The sequence below is a fragment of the Schistocerca gregaria genome, chromosome 3 (genome assembly GCF_023897955.1).
Source record: "Schistocerca gregaria isolate iqSchGreg1 chromosome 3, iqSchGreg1.2, whole genome shotgun sequence".
Taxonomy (NCBI): domain Eukaryota; kingdom Metazoa; phylum Arthropoda; class Insecta; order Orthoptera; family Acrididae; genus Schistocerca; species Schistocerca gregaria.
The window spans coordinates 327,541,690-327,557,219 of NC_064922.1; the positions used below are offsets into that span (position 1 = coordinate 327,541,690).

At 36.5% G+C, this 15,530-nt stretch overlaps 1 protein-coding gene across 1 annotated transcript in view; it reads right to left on the reverse strand.

Moving 5' to 3' along the window:
• Window positions 1-15,530, reverse strand: part of LOC126355359 (uncharacterized) — a 255,309-nt gene that overhangs the window by 13,111 nt on the left and 226,668 nt on the right. Inside the window, exons 9-10 of the mRNA XM_050005653.1 lie at window positions 12,874-13,040; window positions 1,072-1,259 (exon numbers count right to left, since the gene is read on the reverse strand). Of these exons, the coding sequence (XP_049861610.1) occupies window positions 1,072-1,259; window positions 12,874-13,040 (355 nt within the window). The remainder of the gene's footprint in view (window positions 1-1,071; window positions 1,260-12,873; window positions 13,041-15,530) is intronic.

Genomic DNA, 15,530 nt, shown 5'->3' on the forward strand with positions numbered 1-15,530 from the left:
AGAAGCTTTCTAAATGTGGTGCAACAGAAGAATACTGAAGATTAGATGGGTAGATCATGTAACTAATGAGGAGGTACTGAATAGAATTGGGGAGAAGAGGAATGTGTGACACTACTTGAGTAGAAGAAGGGATTGGTTGGTAGGACACCTTCTGAGACATCAAGGGATAACCAATTTAGTATTGGAGGGAAGTGTGGAGGGTAAAAAATCGTAGAGAGGAACCAAGAGATGAGTATACTAAGCAGATTCAGAAGGATGTAAGTTGTAGCAGTTCCTTGGAGATGAAGAAGTCTCTGGACTGAAGACCACAACAACAACAACAACAACAACAACAACAACATTGCAGAGTGATATGAGATGGAATGTGCATGTGAGAACTGTGGTAGGGAAGGTGAATAGTCGACTTCAGTTTATTGGCAGAATTTTAGAAAAGTGTGGTTGACCTGTAAGGGAGACCACATACAGGAAACATGTGTGGCTTATTCTTGAGTTCTGCTCAAGTGTTTGGGATCCGTACCAGGTTGGATTGAAGGAAGACATCGAAGCAATTCAAGAGGTGGGCTGCTAGATTTTTTTTCTGTAGCTTTGAACAACATGTGTTACGAAGATGCTTCAGGGACTCCAATGGGAATCCCTGGAAGGAAGGCAAAGTTCTTTTCGAGAAACACTTTTTGGAAAATTTAGAGAACCAACATCTGAAATTGACTGCTGAACTATTCTACTGCTCTCAACATACACTACACATAAGATATAAGAAATTAGGGCTCATATGGAGGCATATAGACAGCCGTCTTTTCCTTGCTCTATTTGTGAGTGGAAAAGAAAAGGGAATGAATAGTAGTGGCACAAATTACCATCCGTTATGCATTGTACAGTGGCTTGCAGAGTATTTATGTAGATGTAGAACATCATCTGTGATAGAAGGTTCATTTATCTGAAATATGATGTGAAATTATTCCAATTTAATCTTTCATAATACATATTATAAACTTTTATATGGACAGAAAATTACTTCTATGCATGAATAAAAGCATATATTATATTTTAATTATTCAAATTTGTGGTACTTACTTGTAAAACTTTCTTGTGAAGATTTTGACAAGAGTTTTAAGGGAAAATTAGGTACTCTTCTAAGAGCTCTTGCTAGGATATCTCCAATGAAAGGTAGAAATGGAGGCTGCAGACTAGCCTGATAAAATGCCTTCTGGTATGCAGGCAGTCGTGGATCTCGATGTTTACGACAGAGCTTTTCAAACAAGCTACCAAACATAATGTGAAATGAACACAGTAAATCTTTGAGGAAAATGGGCTGATAGGTTGATGCAGATATAAGAGTGTTATGCAACTGCTCTTTGTATTATTTTATGCTGTAGTAGTGATGAGGCAACTGGCTGGTTTAAACAACCAATTTGACAGTCCATTGCTTTTCTTTTCAGTCAGTTTTTTCAGTCAAACGAAACAACCAAATGAAAATAGCCTCTTTGGCCATGTCTGCTACATGAATGTTTTTCACTTACTTTCTGAGTTTGAGTTGTTTCACTTAATTTGAGACAACTGGCTGATGCAAGTCCCAAATGATTAAGTCAGTTATTTGAATGTTTTCACTCCATTTCAGGGTAAGAAGCTTTCATTGCATATTGTTCAGCTTTTTTGGTTATACATGAGCCATGAATAGGGTTGTCAACATGACCTTTCAGTGAAAGGTAAATAAAAAATTTATTTATCAAAATGTAACTTTTGACTAATTATCCACAATGCAATGTTTAAGAACTGAACATCTCTTTTACTTTTTGTATAAACTTCCAAAACAACTGACTGTTTTGAAATTTAGATCCTAATACTAAGTTCATTATTAAGTACACAAATTATTCTTAAAGATAGGTGAAAAACTGATTAAAGCCTACTTATTGGCACTAAACAAAAATCAAACATTAGAATGACAATAACAAGGATGAGAGGCTACAACAGAATACATTCAATAATGATTCAATAACACCAAACCAACTGACTGTTTCTGTTCAGAACTGAATGTGCTGTGGTCAGGTGAGTGCAATCGTTGATCCCAGTGTTCCAGAAGGGCATGAACTCTGTTACAGACTGTTGACAGTTATCGATACTGATACACTTAATTGTGAAATTGAAGTACCAATGCTTGAATGTAGATGGTACTTCTTCATAGTTGTGAACTACGAGGTCTGTTCAAAAAATTCTGGAAATTGTCCACAAAATTCCTCTACACTTACCTTTTACTTATTGGGCAGGATCTCTTCCAAAATACTCCCCTCCACAATTGATACACTGCCCCCAATGCCATTTACACTTCCAGAAGCAGTCTTGGTTTGCTTCTTGCTGGATTGCTTGAAGCGCTGGCAGCAAATTTTCTTTTACCTCATCTATTGTTGCGAATCTTTTCCTTTCAACAGGGTTTTCAGTTTTAGAAATAAAAAAAAAAAGTCCGCAAGGGCCAGATCTGGAGAGTAGGGAGGATTAGGCAGCATAGTGACTCTAGTGACTTCATTTTTTGTGTAATAGTCATGCACCAACAGGGATAAATGTGCGGGTGCGTTATCATGATGCAAGAGCCATGAATTGTCTTGTCATGTTTCAGGCCATTTCTTTCTCACATTTTCTCGCAGGCATCACAACACATTCTGATAGTACCATCGATTAACAGTTTGTCCATGTGGCACAAACTCATGATGACCTAATCCTTCAAAGTTGTTGGTAGATGTCGAAGGGTGTCCTGAAAGAGGATCAGCGTTAACTTCTGTCCAGCCATTTTTAAATTGTGCAAACAATTTGTAACACCGGGTACAGCTTAAGCACACATCACTGTAGTTTTCTTGCATCATTTGGTGTGTCTCTGTAACATTCTACTAAATGTAGCATTGAACAATAACTAATGGACATACAACAACGAAACTTCAAACAGTTACACATTAAACACAGGCATGTGCAGGGATACCAACTGTATTTCTCTCTAAAACATCATTAGCGAAATTGCAAACATTCCAGAATTTTTTGAACAGACCTCATACTATACCTGCTACTTTTCACATTCTGTGAAATGTAAACAGGCTTGTCTGCACGTATGTGATTTGTATGGACATAGTTCATGACATAATTTTCCATACAAAATATTTACCTTCCACACAAATAAATACCTGTGCAAGATTTTAAAGGCACAGTTCAAAGGTTTTTTAATTTATTAAAACATAACGCAAACTTTTTTTTGCATACCCCAAAGGAAACGTTTACACTTAAATTTGTACCTCCAACAACACATCATCTTAATTAATTAAGAATTAATTGCATCTGGAAGAACTTAATCTGCAGAAATATGTTAATCAGTTTAAAATGAGGAAGAGAAGAATTAGTTTATTTGTTACATAATTAAGCTCACACATATAATGCTTATTTTAACTTTGAAGTGCTTCATGAGATGTCTTAACATTTACCCAGGGGCTTGCGACCCTCAGTACCCAGCAGCACCACTGCGTTATTTCAGTCACTGAAAGTACCACAGACTGATGAAATTTTCTCGGATCATCAGCTGAGTCATGTTATCATGTCGTACAACATTAATATGAGATTCCTCCTCATGATCTTCAAGTGAATTGTTGGGTTCATGTCCAGCTCATTCCTTCATAATCACTGGACCACAGACATCTATGCCATTGACCCAACAGGTGGATCTATCACATTCCTCTGGAAGAAGTGTAGTGGTGGTGCTGGTGGTAATAGTAGTGATGAGGCAAATCCAAGTACCACGTCCTCTTGCTGACAGTCCATTCTACCCACTACATCTGAAGCTTTTATATCCAAGCATTCCTGATGTACTGACATTTTTGCTGACACCACACCACACGAAGAGTTCAGTTGGAAACCACTATCACAGTTGACAAAATAGACATGCACTCATTTTCAACTGTCTCTTTGATAATAAAACCCCAGGACCTGTTGGCATGGCAGACTTGTCAGTTTGGCCAAGACAAATGTTCCTTACATGCTCCAAACAACACTGTGTGATGCAGCACTACATTTGGCTGATGTACTTCATGTCATACTTGCAACTGACGCTGTAGATAGCAGGTGCCCGTAGCCAAAGTTGGAGTTTGAATGAGCAAAGAACATTTTAGATTTTAATGGTTGAGCTAGAAACTGGTTACAAAACATTTCGTAACAATGACTACTTAGAGACAAACAAAAAGTCAAAAGAAAATGATACAGAGGAATAAACCTAACACCTGGTATTCCTCCTTTAAGTAGGGCCACCCACTGACAAGATTGACAGGATAATGGAGAAAAACAACATAAAAACCATTTCCTGCTCAATTGTTAAAATCAAGTCTATACTTGGGTCAGTCAAAAACCAACTATGGCTTATAGGCACTTGGTGTCTACAGCATCAGTTGCAAGTATGGCACACAGTACATCAGCCAGAAGCATTTATGCAACTTACAGTGCTCTTCAGAGGATGTGAAGAGTGTTTGCCTTGGGCAAACCAACAAGTCTGCCATGGAAGAGCACAATATCAATGAAGGACACAATTTTGTTTTTGAATAAAGATGATATGCCTTACCAATAGGTTCTAGAATTCAGTCATCAATGAGGCAGTGGAAGTATGAGTATGTGATAATCTTGTCAACCAGGAAAGTGACTTCGAACTGAGCTTTGCACTGGTTGGGGCAGATAGTAGAAAAGATAGACAGCAAGAGGACTCAACAAATACAGACTCTCTTCCACCCTGACAGGGTGCTGCCCCCTTCCTCCCACCAGTTGAGACAACTCTTCTGGAGGCATGTGACTGGCACACCCATTGGTCCTTGGCAGAAACATTGGTCTAGCAGCAATAAAGGAATGAACTGGACAAGGACCCAACATTATGCTTGAAGATAATGAACAGGAAACTCATGGAGCATTGTGACTAGTTTCACTCAAAAGAAATGAAGGACTAATTCACCGGATATGTAAAACCTACGGTTGACTGAATCGACTGTTATCATTCAATTGTTCCAGTAGACTGGTTTCTTTTAAAAGAATGAAAGAACAATTAAATTAAATTTATAAATAAGTGAAAAGTACAACTGCAACTGAATGAGTTGATTGTTTTCATCCAGTTGTGCTCATCACTACCTGGTGGTAATACATTACACAGAAATATTCAATAAACACTACACTACAGACATTGTGTATCACAGAAAGCTTTACTTCTGAAATTCTGAAAGCTCAAATTTTGTTATGAACCATGGAACATAATATTACCTATTAAAACATACGCTATACACATAGTGACTAAAAAGGTAAAATTAGAGAAATTTGGGCTTACATTGAGGGGAATGAAATATTATTCTTTCTATGTATCATCCATGATGCATGGAATAGCAAATGGTAAAATGATTTTGGTGCATAATGCACCTCCTGTCTTACATCATTCTTGCAGAATGCAGATGCAAATATAGAAATACAAACTGAGTGTACAGATTTTAAAAAAATGAACAGTAGGTTTGACATGTGATAAAAAATGTGTGCTATTTTGATAAAAATAGCCCATTTGTTAACTATTTCTGAAGCAGTTAGTGTTTTACTAGCACGCACAACTGAAAACATGCAGCATGGTAACAGGCTGAGGTAATCTGAGCATATAAAGAGAAAAGTAGGTAAGCATAAATGTGAAAATGGGGTGAGACCAAAACAAATTTATACAACGAGGTAGTAACTGTCAAAGGGCCTAGAAACCTTTAGCATCACTCCATTATCTAAGAAATACTATTAATTGCTTTTATATTAAAAACAAAGATTTCATGACTTACCAAGCGGGAAAGCGCCGGTAGATAGGCACAATAAAAAAATACACAAACACACACACTTTTATTGTGCCTATCTACCGGCACTTTCCCACTTGGTAAGTCATGGAATATTTGTTTTTAATATATTTTTCCCATGTGGAATGTTTCTTTCTATTTTATTTATATTAATTGCTTTTGGTAGAAGAGAAAACTGGGAAATTATGACAGCATATATGGGTAACATGCTTTACTGTATGAATGCAGTGTGACAGTTTGCATACATGGTAATAGACACAATAATGCAATCCTCTATGAATTAAAATATCTGTTATTGGAGCAAAAATGTTTTAAGTATATTGCTACTAAAAGATTCAACTTACTTCGCATAGAAATTAAGTGCTTAAAAAAAGGAGATAATCAGTTTTAAAAGCAAAATAATGGCAATTTGTGTTGGTTCAATCTTCCTATTGATGAGATTGCAAATGTGAGTCTGTTGAAGAAATAACTATTATAAACAGCTTATTTTTTTCTCAAACGCTAACATAAGTATTATGTAAATAAGACTGTTGTTATATTCTGGTTGTGCAGTTTGTAAACATATTACTGAACTGACAGACAAATTCTTGAATAAAAACACATTAATACTATGTTTGCATTACAACAGAATATTCAGTCATAGCCTGGTCAAGTATTTTATTGATACATGTTGTACAAAAATTTTTTTTATAAAAAATAATACTATACAGTGACCTGACAAAAGTAATGGGATACATCCTAATATTGTGCTGGACCTACTTTTGCCTGGCATAGTGCAGCAATTTGACATGACTTGGACTCAACTCCTCACAAGAAGTCTCCTGCTGAAATACTAAGTCATGCTGGCTCTATAACTGTCCATAATTGTAAAGGAGTTGCCAGTGCAGGATTTTGTGCATGAACCGACCTCTCTATTATGTCCCCAAATGTTTGATGGGATACATGTCAGGTGATCTGGGTGGTCAAATTGTTTGCTCAAATTGTCCAGAATGTTCTTCAAACCAGTCATGAACAATTGTGTCCTGGTGACATGGCACAACTGTTTGGGAACATGAAGTCCATGAATGGCTGCAAATGGTCTCCAAGCAGCCAAACATAGCCATTTTCAGTCAATGATCAGTTCAATTGGACCAGAAGACCCAGCCCATTCCACAAAAACACAGCTCAAACAATTATGGAGCCATCACCAGCTTGCACAAAGCCTTGTTGACAACTTGGGTCCATGGCTTTGCAGGGTCTGTGCCACACTCGAACCCTCCCATCAGCTCTGTCCAACTAAAATTGGGACTCATCTGACCAGACCAAGGTTTTTCAGTAATCTAGGGTACAACCAATATGATCACAAGCCCAGGAGAGGTGCTGCAGGTGATGTCATGCTGTTAGCAAAGGCACTCACATTGCTTGTCTGCTGCCACAGCCCATTAATGTCAAATTTTGCCACACTCTCCTACAGGATATGTTCATTGTACATTCCACATCGATTTCTGTGGTCATTTTGCACAGTGTTGCTTGTCTGTTACACTGATAATTCTATGCAAATGCTGCTGCTCTCAGTCGTTATGTGCAGGCCATCGGCCTCTGTGTTGTCTGTGGTGGAGGTAATGACTGATATCTGGTATTCTCAGCGAATTTTTAACAAAGTGGTTCTCAGAATATTAAATTCCCAAACATTTTACAAAATGGAATGCCCCATGGATCTCCTCCAACTACCATTCCGTGTTCAGAAGCTGTTAATTCCTGACATGCAGCCGTACTCACATCAGAAACCTTTTCATATGAATCAACTGAGCACAAATGGCAGCTCCCCCAATGCACTGCCCTTTTTTACTTTGTGTATGCAGTACCACTGCCATCTGTATATGTGCATACCACAATTCCGTGACTTTAGGCACCTCAGTATATGTTTCGAATACAGGGAAAGATCACTGCTGTATGGCTCTATGGAACATGAATACAATAAATGCAACAATAAGTAAAATTGCCCATAACACCTATTGTTTTTAAGACTCAGTTATCCTTTATTTTTGCATGGAGAAGGATCCACAAAATCTACATTTACATCAATAATTTGCAAGACACCTGACAATATGTGATGGAGGATACGTCTGGTACCACTAAATGATCCCCTTCCCTGTTCCATTTGTGAATGGCATAAGGGAAGAATGATTATTGTTAAGTCTCTGTATTAGCTCTAACTTTTCACTCAAATATACAGTGCTTGTTTTGAAGACTCAGTTATCCTTCATTTTTGCATGGAGAAGGCTCCATAAAATCTATGCCTACATCAATAATCTTTCTATTCTTTTACTCCTTTAACTCACTGATAAACCAAAATATTATGATCCCTGTTCACTGCAGGATAGAGTGCCATCTGATTGCACTGAGGGCACATGTTACAGTGAATAAAGTATGAGCATATAAACAGAGCATAAAAGTAATGGGAAATCACTTTGGTGACAATACAGGCTGTAAATGGGGAAAGTAATGGGAAATCACTTTGGTGACAATACAGGCTGTAAATGGGGAAATTCACTGATGTAAGCAGCATTGACAAAGGGCAGATTGTTATGGCATCTCAGATATGGGAAAGCCAGAAGACAGTTCATGTGCTACTGTTGTGAGCAACTATAGGAAGTGGTTGACAGGCAGTGAAACAACGAGTAAGTCATAAGGTGCTGGAAATCCATTCCTCATCACAGAACAAGGAGGCTGGAGGCCTGCCCACTCTGTAAACCATGATTGGTGGGGATCTGTGGAAGATATGATGAAAGAGTACAACACATGTGCAGGAATAAATATTTCAGAGCATAACATTCAATGCGCATTGTTGAATCTGGGGAATATGTAGCATATGACCCCAGTTTGTTCCCATTCTGATCCAATGATATTGTCAATTACAACTACAGTATGCAAAGGATCAATGAAATTAGATTGTGGCTCAATGATTGTCTAGTTGGATGAATCATCTTTATTGTTATTGTTACAATAAGTTGATACTTGTGTCCAGATACACCAGCATCATGGCAAGAGGCTTCACCAGAGGGTGACATTCACTTGGGTTTTCATGGGATCTGTGGTTGTAATCAAATGCACCACGGCAGCTGTTGACAACCTGAACATTATTACAGACCATCTTTATCCCTTCATACTTGAAATTTTCCTCCATAGCAATGGCATTTTACAGTAGTCTACAATCATGCTGCAGTGGTTTAAGGAGCATGATAGTAAACTCATGTTGATAAATAGGCTGCCAAACTTACTTGATATGAACCTGATGGAACACATCTAGGACGCTATTGGGTACTGGCTCCATGTTCACAAATCAATGGCCTGTAATGTACAGAAATTGCATGACCTGTATATAAGCAATTAATGCTACACGTGTCCATAAACTGACCAAGGGCTGCTACATCCATGCCAACCAGAATTGCTGCTGTAATGAAATTCAAAGATGGGCCAAAATTCTATTAAACAGATGGTCATAATATTTTGGCTCACAAGGCAATATACAGGATGTTTCACAATTTGTGTTACAGACTTTTGAAGATTGTATAGAGGATGTGGGAAATAATGTTCTGATACAGAACTCATGTTCAGAAAATTTCCATTTGGACAGAAAATAAGTTCGAAGATTACATCACTTTCAAATCTCCAAATTCATGGTAAGCACACAGCATAGATAATGAGTACTGACCTGTGTGCTCTATAAGAGCCTGTGGCATGGGAAGTGTTTTGAGTACTTGTCATCACATTCTCTTCTACAAAATGAGGGATGTCCTCTTCAAAATCAAGAGTGGAGCACATCCATGGAGCACCATAGTCAACCCTCCCAGTTGTGAATATACCAATTTCTTGCAGCTTTTGTTGTAATCTGATGAAAACTGTAAATGATGCCATAATTACAACATGGACTGAAGATGGCACCCTCTTTTCAGTTTATTTGCATGACATGAACTGGGAGATTTGTAAATGATCTGATCTTCAACTTTTTTTATATTCAAACCATATATTTCCAGTCATATGTTCCTTATCAAAACCGTATCTACTAAGTTCCCTCTACAATCCCTAAAGCCTGTAATAGGAATTGTGAATGCTCTGTATAAATTTATGCATATGCACTAATGGATAGTTGTATTCATGCACAAAATGGTGTTTAAGTTTCTCCCCTCTAATGACATTAAGCCACTCACACACACACACACACAAACACACAAAAAAAATCCTAAATATTTTTAATGAGACTTCCCCCCTTATTGTACACCATAAGAAGTAGGAAATAAAGTAAAGTGCATTACTGTAGGTATAAAATTCTCTAGTGCAAGAAAAATACAGCTATGTAGGGAATTAAAACATACTAGAAGTCCTGATTTTGTTACCCATGTAAAAAAACTGCACTTTTCAAAAAGTTGTAAAGGAAGCAAAAGAACTGATAAATAATAGATATATTTTGGATAGTCAAAACAAATCATAGGCAGTATGGTCATTGATCAAAACTGAAACAGGTGCCACAGGTAGAAGCCATGATATTTATGAAATACTTTATTTAAACAGGTTAAAACTAAACATGGAAAAGACTCAGTTAATGCAGTTTAAATCAAAACAAGCAAAATTGAATCCTGCTCAAATTTCAGAATTATTCAATGAATTATTTATAGATGCAAACAAATCAAACATCAATCTAAACATTTACCTTGATAAGATACATTTCTCTAACAATGAGCAACTTCAAGGTGAACTTTTAGTACATTCAGAAAAACTATGGTAAAAGATATAGCAAATGTGATACTGTCACTATGGGATGGGATACCAACAAAAGTGTTAAAAACAGTCTCTAAAATAATTGCACAGCCTCTATTTACAATAGTTAAACAGGCCCTCCAAGAAGGTTATTTTCTAGTCATACTAAAGTACACAATAGTACAGTTAAAACAGGAAGTCATGATAAAAACTCAAAACTCCATAGAAATTTACAATAATCTTAAAAAAAAAAAACAGCATGGATTTCAAAAAGGTAAAACCACAATATCTGCTATAAATCATTTTGTAGATAAAATTAGCTCCTCTCTAGATGAATTTTTTTGTGACCTGCCAAAGGCCTTTGATAGCGTGAACCATTCCTTGCTGTTCTATAAACTGGAAAAATATGGAAGTAGGGGTACTGCATTCGAATGGCTGAAGTCCTACCAGACCAACTGAAGACAAAGAGTGGTTATATCATCAGGTACAGCAACTTAAACTTCAAAATGGAAAACCATTTCACAAGAAGTACCCCCAGGTCTGTCTTAGATCCCATTCTGTCTTTGTTTTACATAAATGACCTACCACTTAATATTGAGTGTCACTCATTTTTCTTTGCAGTTGATGCATCTGTGATCACTGAAAGTGCAAAGTGCAAGTACTGATAAATTCCTCAAACTGTATTAAATACTTTAGAAAAATTAGAAATTTGGATTGATTTAAACATACTAAAATTAAACATGGAAAAGATTCAGTAAATGCAGTTTAAATCAAAACAAGCAAAATTGAATGGTGTTCAAATCAATCACAAAAGCCACAATTTGCAGGAAGCTAGCTGTGTGAAATTCCTAGGTCTGCAAATGGATAAAAATCTATATGAGGCTCACATATACAGTGCCCTGTAAATAAATTAAATAGCCTGAGAGTTTTGTACAATGGTGCCAATATGGACATAAGAAAAGTGGCATATCACAGCTGATTCGAAACAGTAATAAGGTACGGAAATGTATTTTGGGGTAACTCAAACCATATGTGTTGAATGCTAAAACTTCAGAAAACCATCATTAGAAATATTAACAATGTAAGGTGAAGAAAATCGTGTTGCCCACTCCTAAAAATCTAAGTATATTAAGTAACAGTGTTATAGAAGGAAAGTTGCTACTCACCATACAGCGGAGATGATGAGTTGCAGATAGGCGCAACAAAAAGATATTCACTCTTAAAGCTTTTGGCCAATTGCCTTTGTCATGTGTGTGAGTTGCGTTTTCATGTCTGTGTGTGTGTGTGTGTGTGTGTGTGTGTGTGTGTGTGTGTGTGTGTGTGTGTGTGTGTGTGTGTGCGTGTATCGCTGACAAAGGCCATTGGCCGAAAGCTTTAAGAGTGAAAATCTTTTTATTGTTCCTGTCTACAACTTTGCATCTCCGCTATATGGTGAATAGCAACTTTCTTTCTCATAATATTTTCATCCTGGATTTTCCATTGTTTGATTCATTATATTAAGTGTTCCCTTACTATAAATCTACGAGCTGATTATCTTTGTACATAGTGACCCTGATTCATTTGTAGCAAATCACTGTTAGCATGACTACGACACCAGAAATAAAAATAAATCCATGCTGTCCATCCACCATTTAAAACTTAATGCTCAAACTCCACAATACACGGGTATGAACATTTACAATAAAGTGAAAGGAAGAGAATTTCTCAGTATAAATTTATAAATCCTAAAACTAAACCTTATGAGAGTCACTAGTGCAGAAGTGTTACTATTCAGTAGAAGAATTAATGAAGGACAACCGGTAAATTTGAGAAGGAGAGAGCAAGAACTTAGGACTGTTCCTTTTTAAAAGTTTGTTACTTTTTAAGAAAAAAATATTAATTGCAAATTACATATCCAGTACAGTATATTATATTAATTATCAAGTTTTGAAGAGTCTCCTATACATTAAGTCAATGACTTGAAACTGTATGTTACAAGATGATAAACTTCTGTTCTATTCAGTGGAATTATTGGCTGGGAGACCCCATCAGGTTTTTTGGCTGCTTGGTGCAAGTCTTCCTACTTGACACTATTTCAGCAATTTGCTCATTGATGAAGACAAGATAACGTGATGAGGACAATACAAACACACCATCCCCAAATTAAGTAAATCTCTGACCTGGCTGGGGATCGCACCTACGACTCTGCAATCTAGAGGCAGTGACACTAACTGTAGATGAAGAGCTGTGAACATCATGTCATTTGTATGTAGAGATACTACATTCAAATACTGCAGATGAGGATATTCTGAGGATTAGTAATAATACTTACCAGTATTTTGATGGATATTCCTTGCGAACACGTTCCCAGGTCTTATGGAGTCTATGAATGGCTGGGCTTTGTAATCCTTCCAGTACACTATGACATGACTGAAAGTTTTGAAGGGTATCACACCTTTGTGCTACACTGATGAACCGTACAATCAGGAGGCTTCTTGTCTAGAAAATTTATTGATATAAAATGACTTACACTCCAAATATTGTTGATGGGAACGAATTTTTTTTTGTTTTCTTTTTGGAGAAATCAATATATAACACACTATTAATAATGACAAATTGATTGGAATAAAGTGAGAAAAGCTTATATGTTAATGTCTACAAAGCACTATTCTTTTATCTAAGCAATCAAAAAACTTTTAAAAGACACCATATGGTAACACTTAACACATTTTTTTGCAACTGATACCTATGAAGATTGCAAAACTTTCTGTCATTTATAAGGGAGAAGAAGAAAGACTGCTTTATAATGTGAGACAAATAAACCCTTGTATCAGTCTTTTATAGTAATCTATTAAAAACAAAGATTCCAAGACTTACCAAGTGGGAACGGGCCGGCAGACAGGCACAATGAACAAAACACACAAACACACACACAGAATTACTAGCTTTCTTTGCCTAAATATGTCTGCTTGTGTCTGTGTATGTGCGGATGGATATGTGTGCGTGTGTGTGTGTGCGCGAGTGTACACCTGTCCTTTTTTTCCCCCTAAGGGAAGTCTTTCCGCTCCCGGGATTGGAATGACTCCTTACCCTCTCCCTTAAAACCCACATCCTTTCGTCTTTCCCTCTCCTTCCTGAAGAAGCAACCATCGGTTGCGAAAGCTAGTAATTCTGTGTGTGTGTTTGTGTGTTTTGTTCATTGTGCCTGTCTGCCGGCGCTTTCCCGCTTGGTAAGTCTTGGAATCTTTGTTTTTAATATATTTTTCCCATGTGGAAGTTTCTTTCTATTTTATTTACATCATCTTTTATAGTAATCTAATTGCTACAGACAGAGACAGAAATGGGGAGTAGAATATATTTACTGAATGAGTAAACAAATGTGACATATAGCAAGATAGCAAAGGGCAAAACTTAGCAATGCTACAAGTTTATTCTCATGATAGTGGAAATTATGATAAAACATGATACTAGATGAACTGAGACAGAAACAGCTATGCTGAGCAAAGGTATTTAACATCTGGAGAAGACTGTGGAAGACAACAGATTAGAAAAAGTACAAAGCTGTTACAAAAACAATGAAAGAAAAACATTTTTGTTAACATATCTTTTCATAGTTTCTCAAATTATTCTCCTTTAAAATTTACACACTACTGCATTAGATTTAACTAATTCTGGAAACATTTTTTCCACAATGATGCTGGTACTTCAAAAGCATAATTTTGGAAGGATTCAATAGGTACTTGATGGGATGAAAATTGCTGTCTACACACTTTTTGTCTGACATAAGGGAACAAAAAGAATTGTTGGGCAACAAATCAAGGGAATATGGGCAATGAGACATTAATTCAGTGTTTTTCTTCTTAAAATATGTCATTTTTTAAAACATTGTGTTACTGGAGCTTTCTCATAATGACATTTCCAGTTGTTTTTCCTGATTTCATCTATGATTTGTTGTGTACCATTCAGAATTAACTGTCCTTTGATCCTCTAAATCAATGCTCATGACTTATCCAATATAACCTAAGAAATGAGTGCTCATTTCCTTGGAAGAATTTCACAAGCAAACCACTTTTGCTGGCTTAGGTTCATTTTGAAACATTCGCACAAAACAACTGACCAATGCTTAGTTTCTGGCTCATATGAATGTATCCAAGTTTTATCTCTCGTTATGGTGATTCAAGTGGATTTTGCATTTTTTTTCATAAATTGATATGAACCTGATATGAGCATCAGTCAAATTATGTAGAAAATGCCAGGAATGGATAATTTTTACAGATAAATGTTCATGGAAAATCAAATGTACTGCATTCCATAATACACCTGATGGTGCATCTTTCTCATGGTATACCATATGTTGATCCTCTTCAATTTTGTTGCACACAGCATCAACATTTTTGGGAACAGATTTTGATCGACCTTCACAAAATTCATTGATGGTAAAAGCATGGCTGTGACAAAATTCTGCAAATCGGCTGTAAACAGTCTTTACTGGAGGTGATTCGTTACCAAAAGTTGAATGAAGCAATTTGATTTGAGCCATTGTTGCTGTGTTATGCTTTTTCAAAAATCATAAAATCTCATCCAATAAATACCTTCATTTGAAATTTCCATTTTTTTACTACTCTATTCTTTAAATGCTCACTGTAAACAAATTATTTGCCAGTTTCAAGCATACCATTGTTTTAACAGTAACAAAAAACACATTTTAACACAATTGTAATGTCATAACTCAGTAGTGCCATCTATTGACTATTTGTACAACTTAAAAGGTGATCCTCTTACTGTATGTACGGGATGTTGTAGGAAGGAAATCAACTGACCAGAGGGAATAAGAGAAGGTCTACTTACTGGGAGCAAAGGTTCTACACTGAAATATATTTTGTAGCACATGTTGATTCCATCATTATTTCTTTCATAAATGTCTATGTGTGTATCACATAAAAAGGTACAGCTTTCATCAATCTGAAGGTTGATTTGAACCTCACAGTA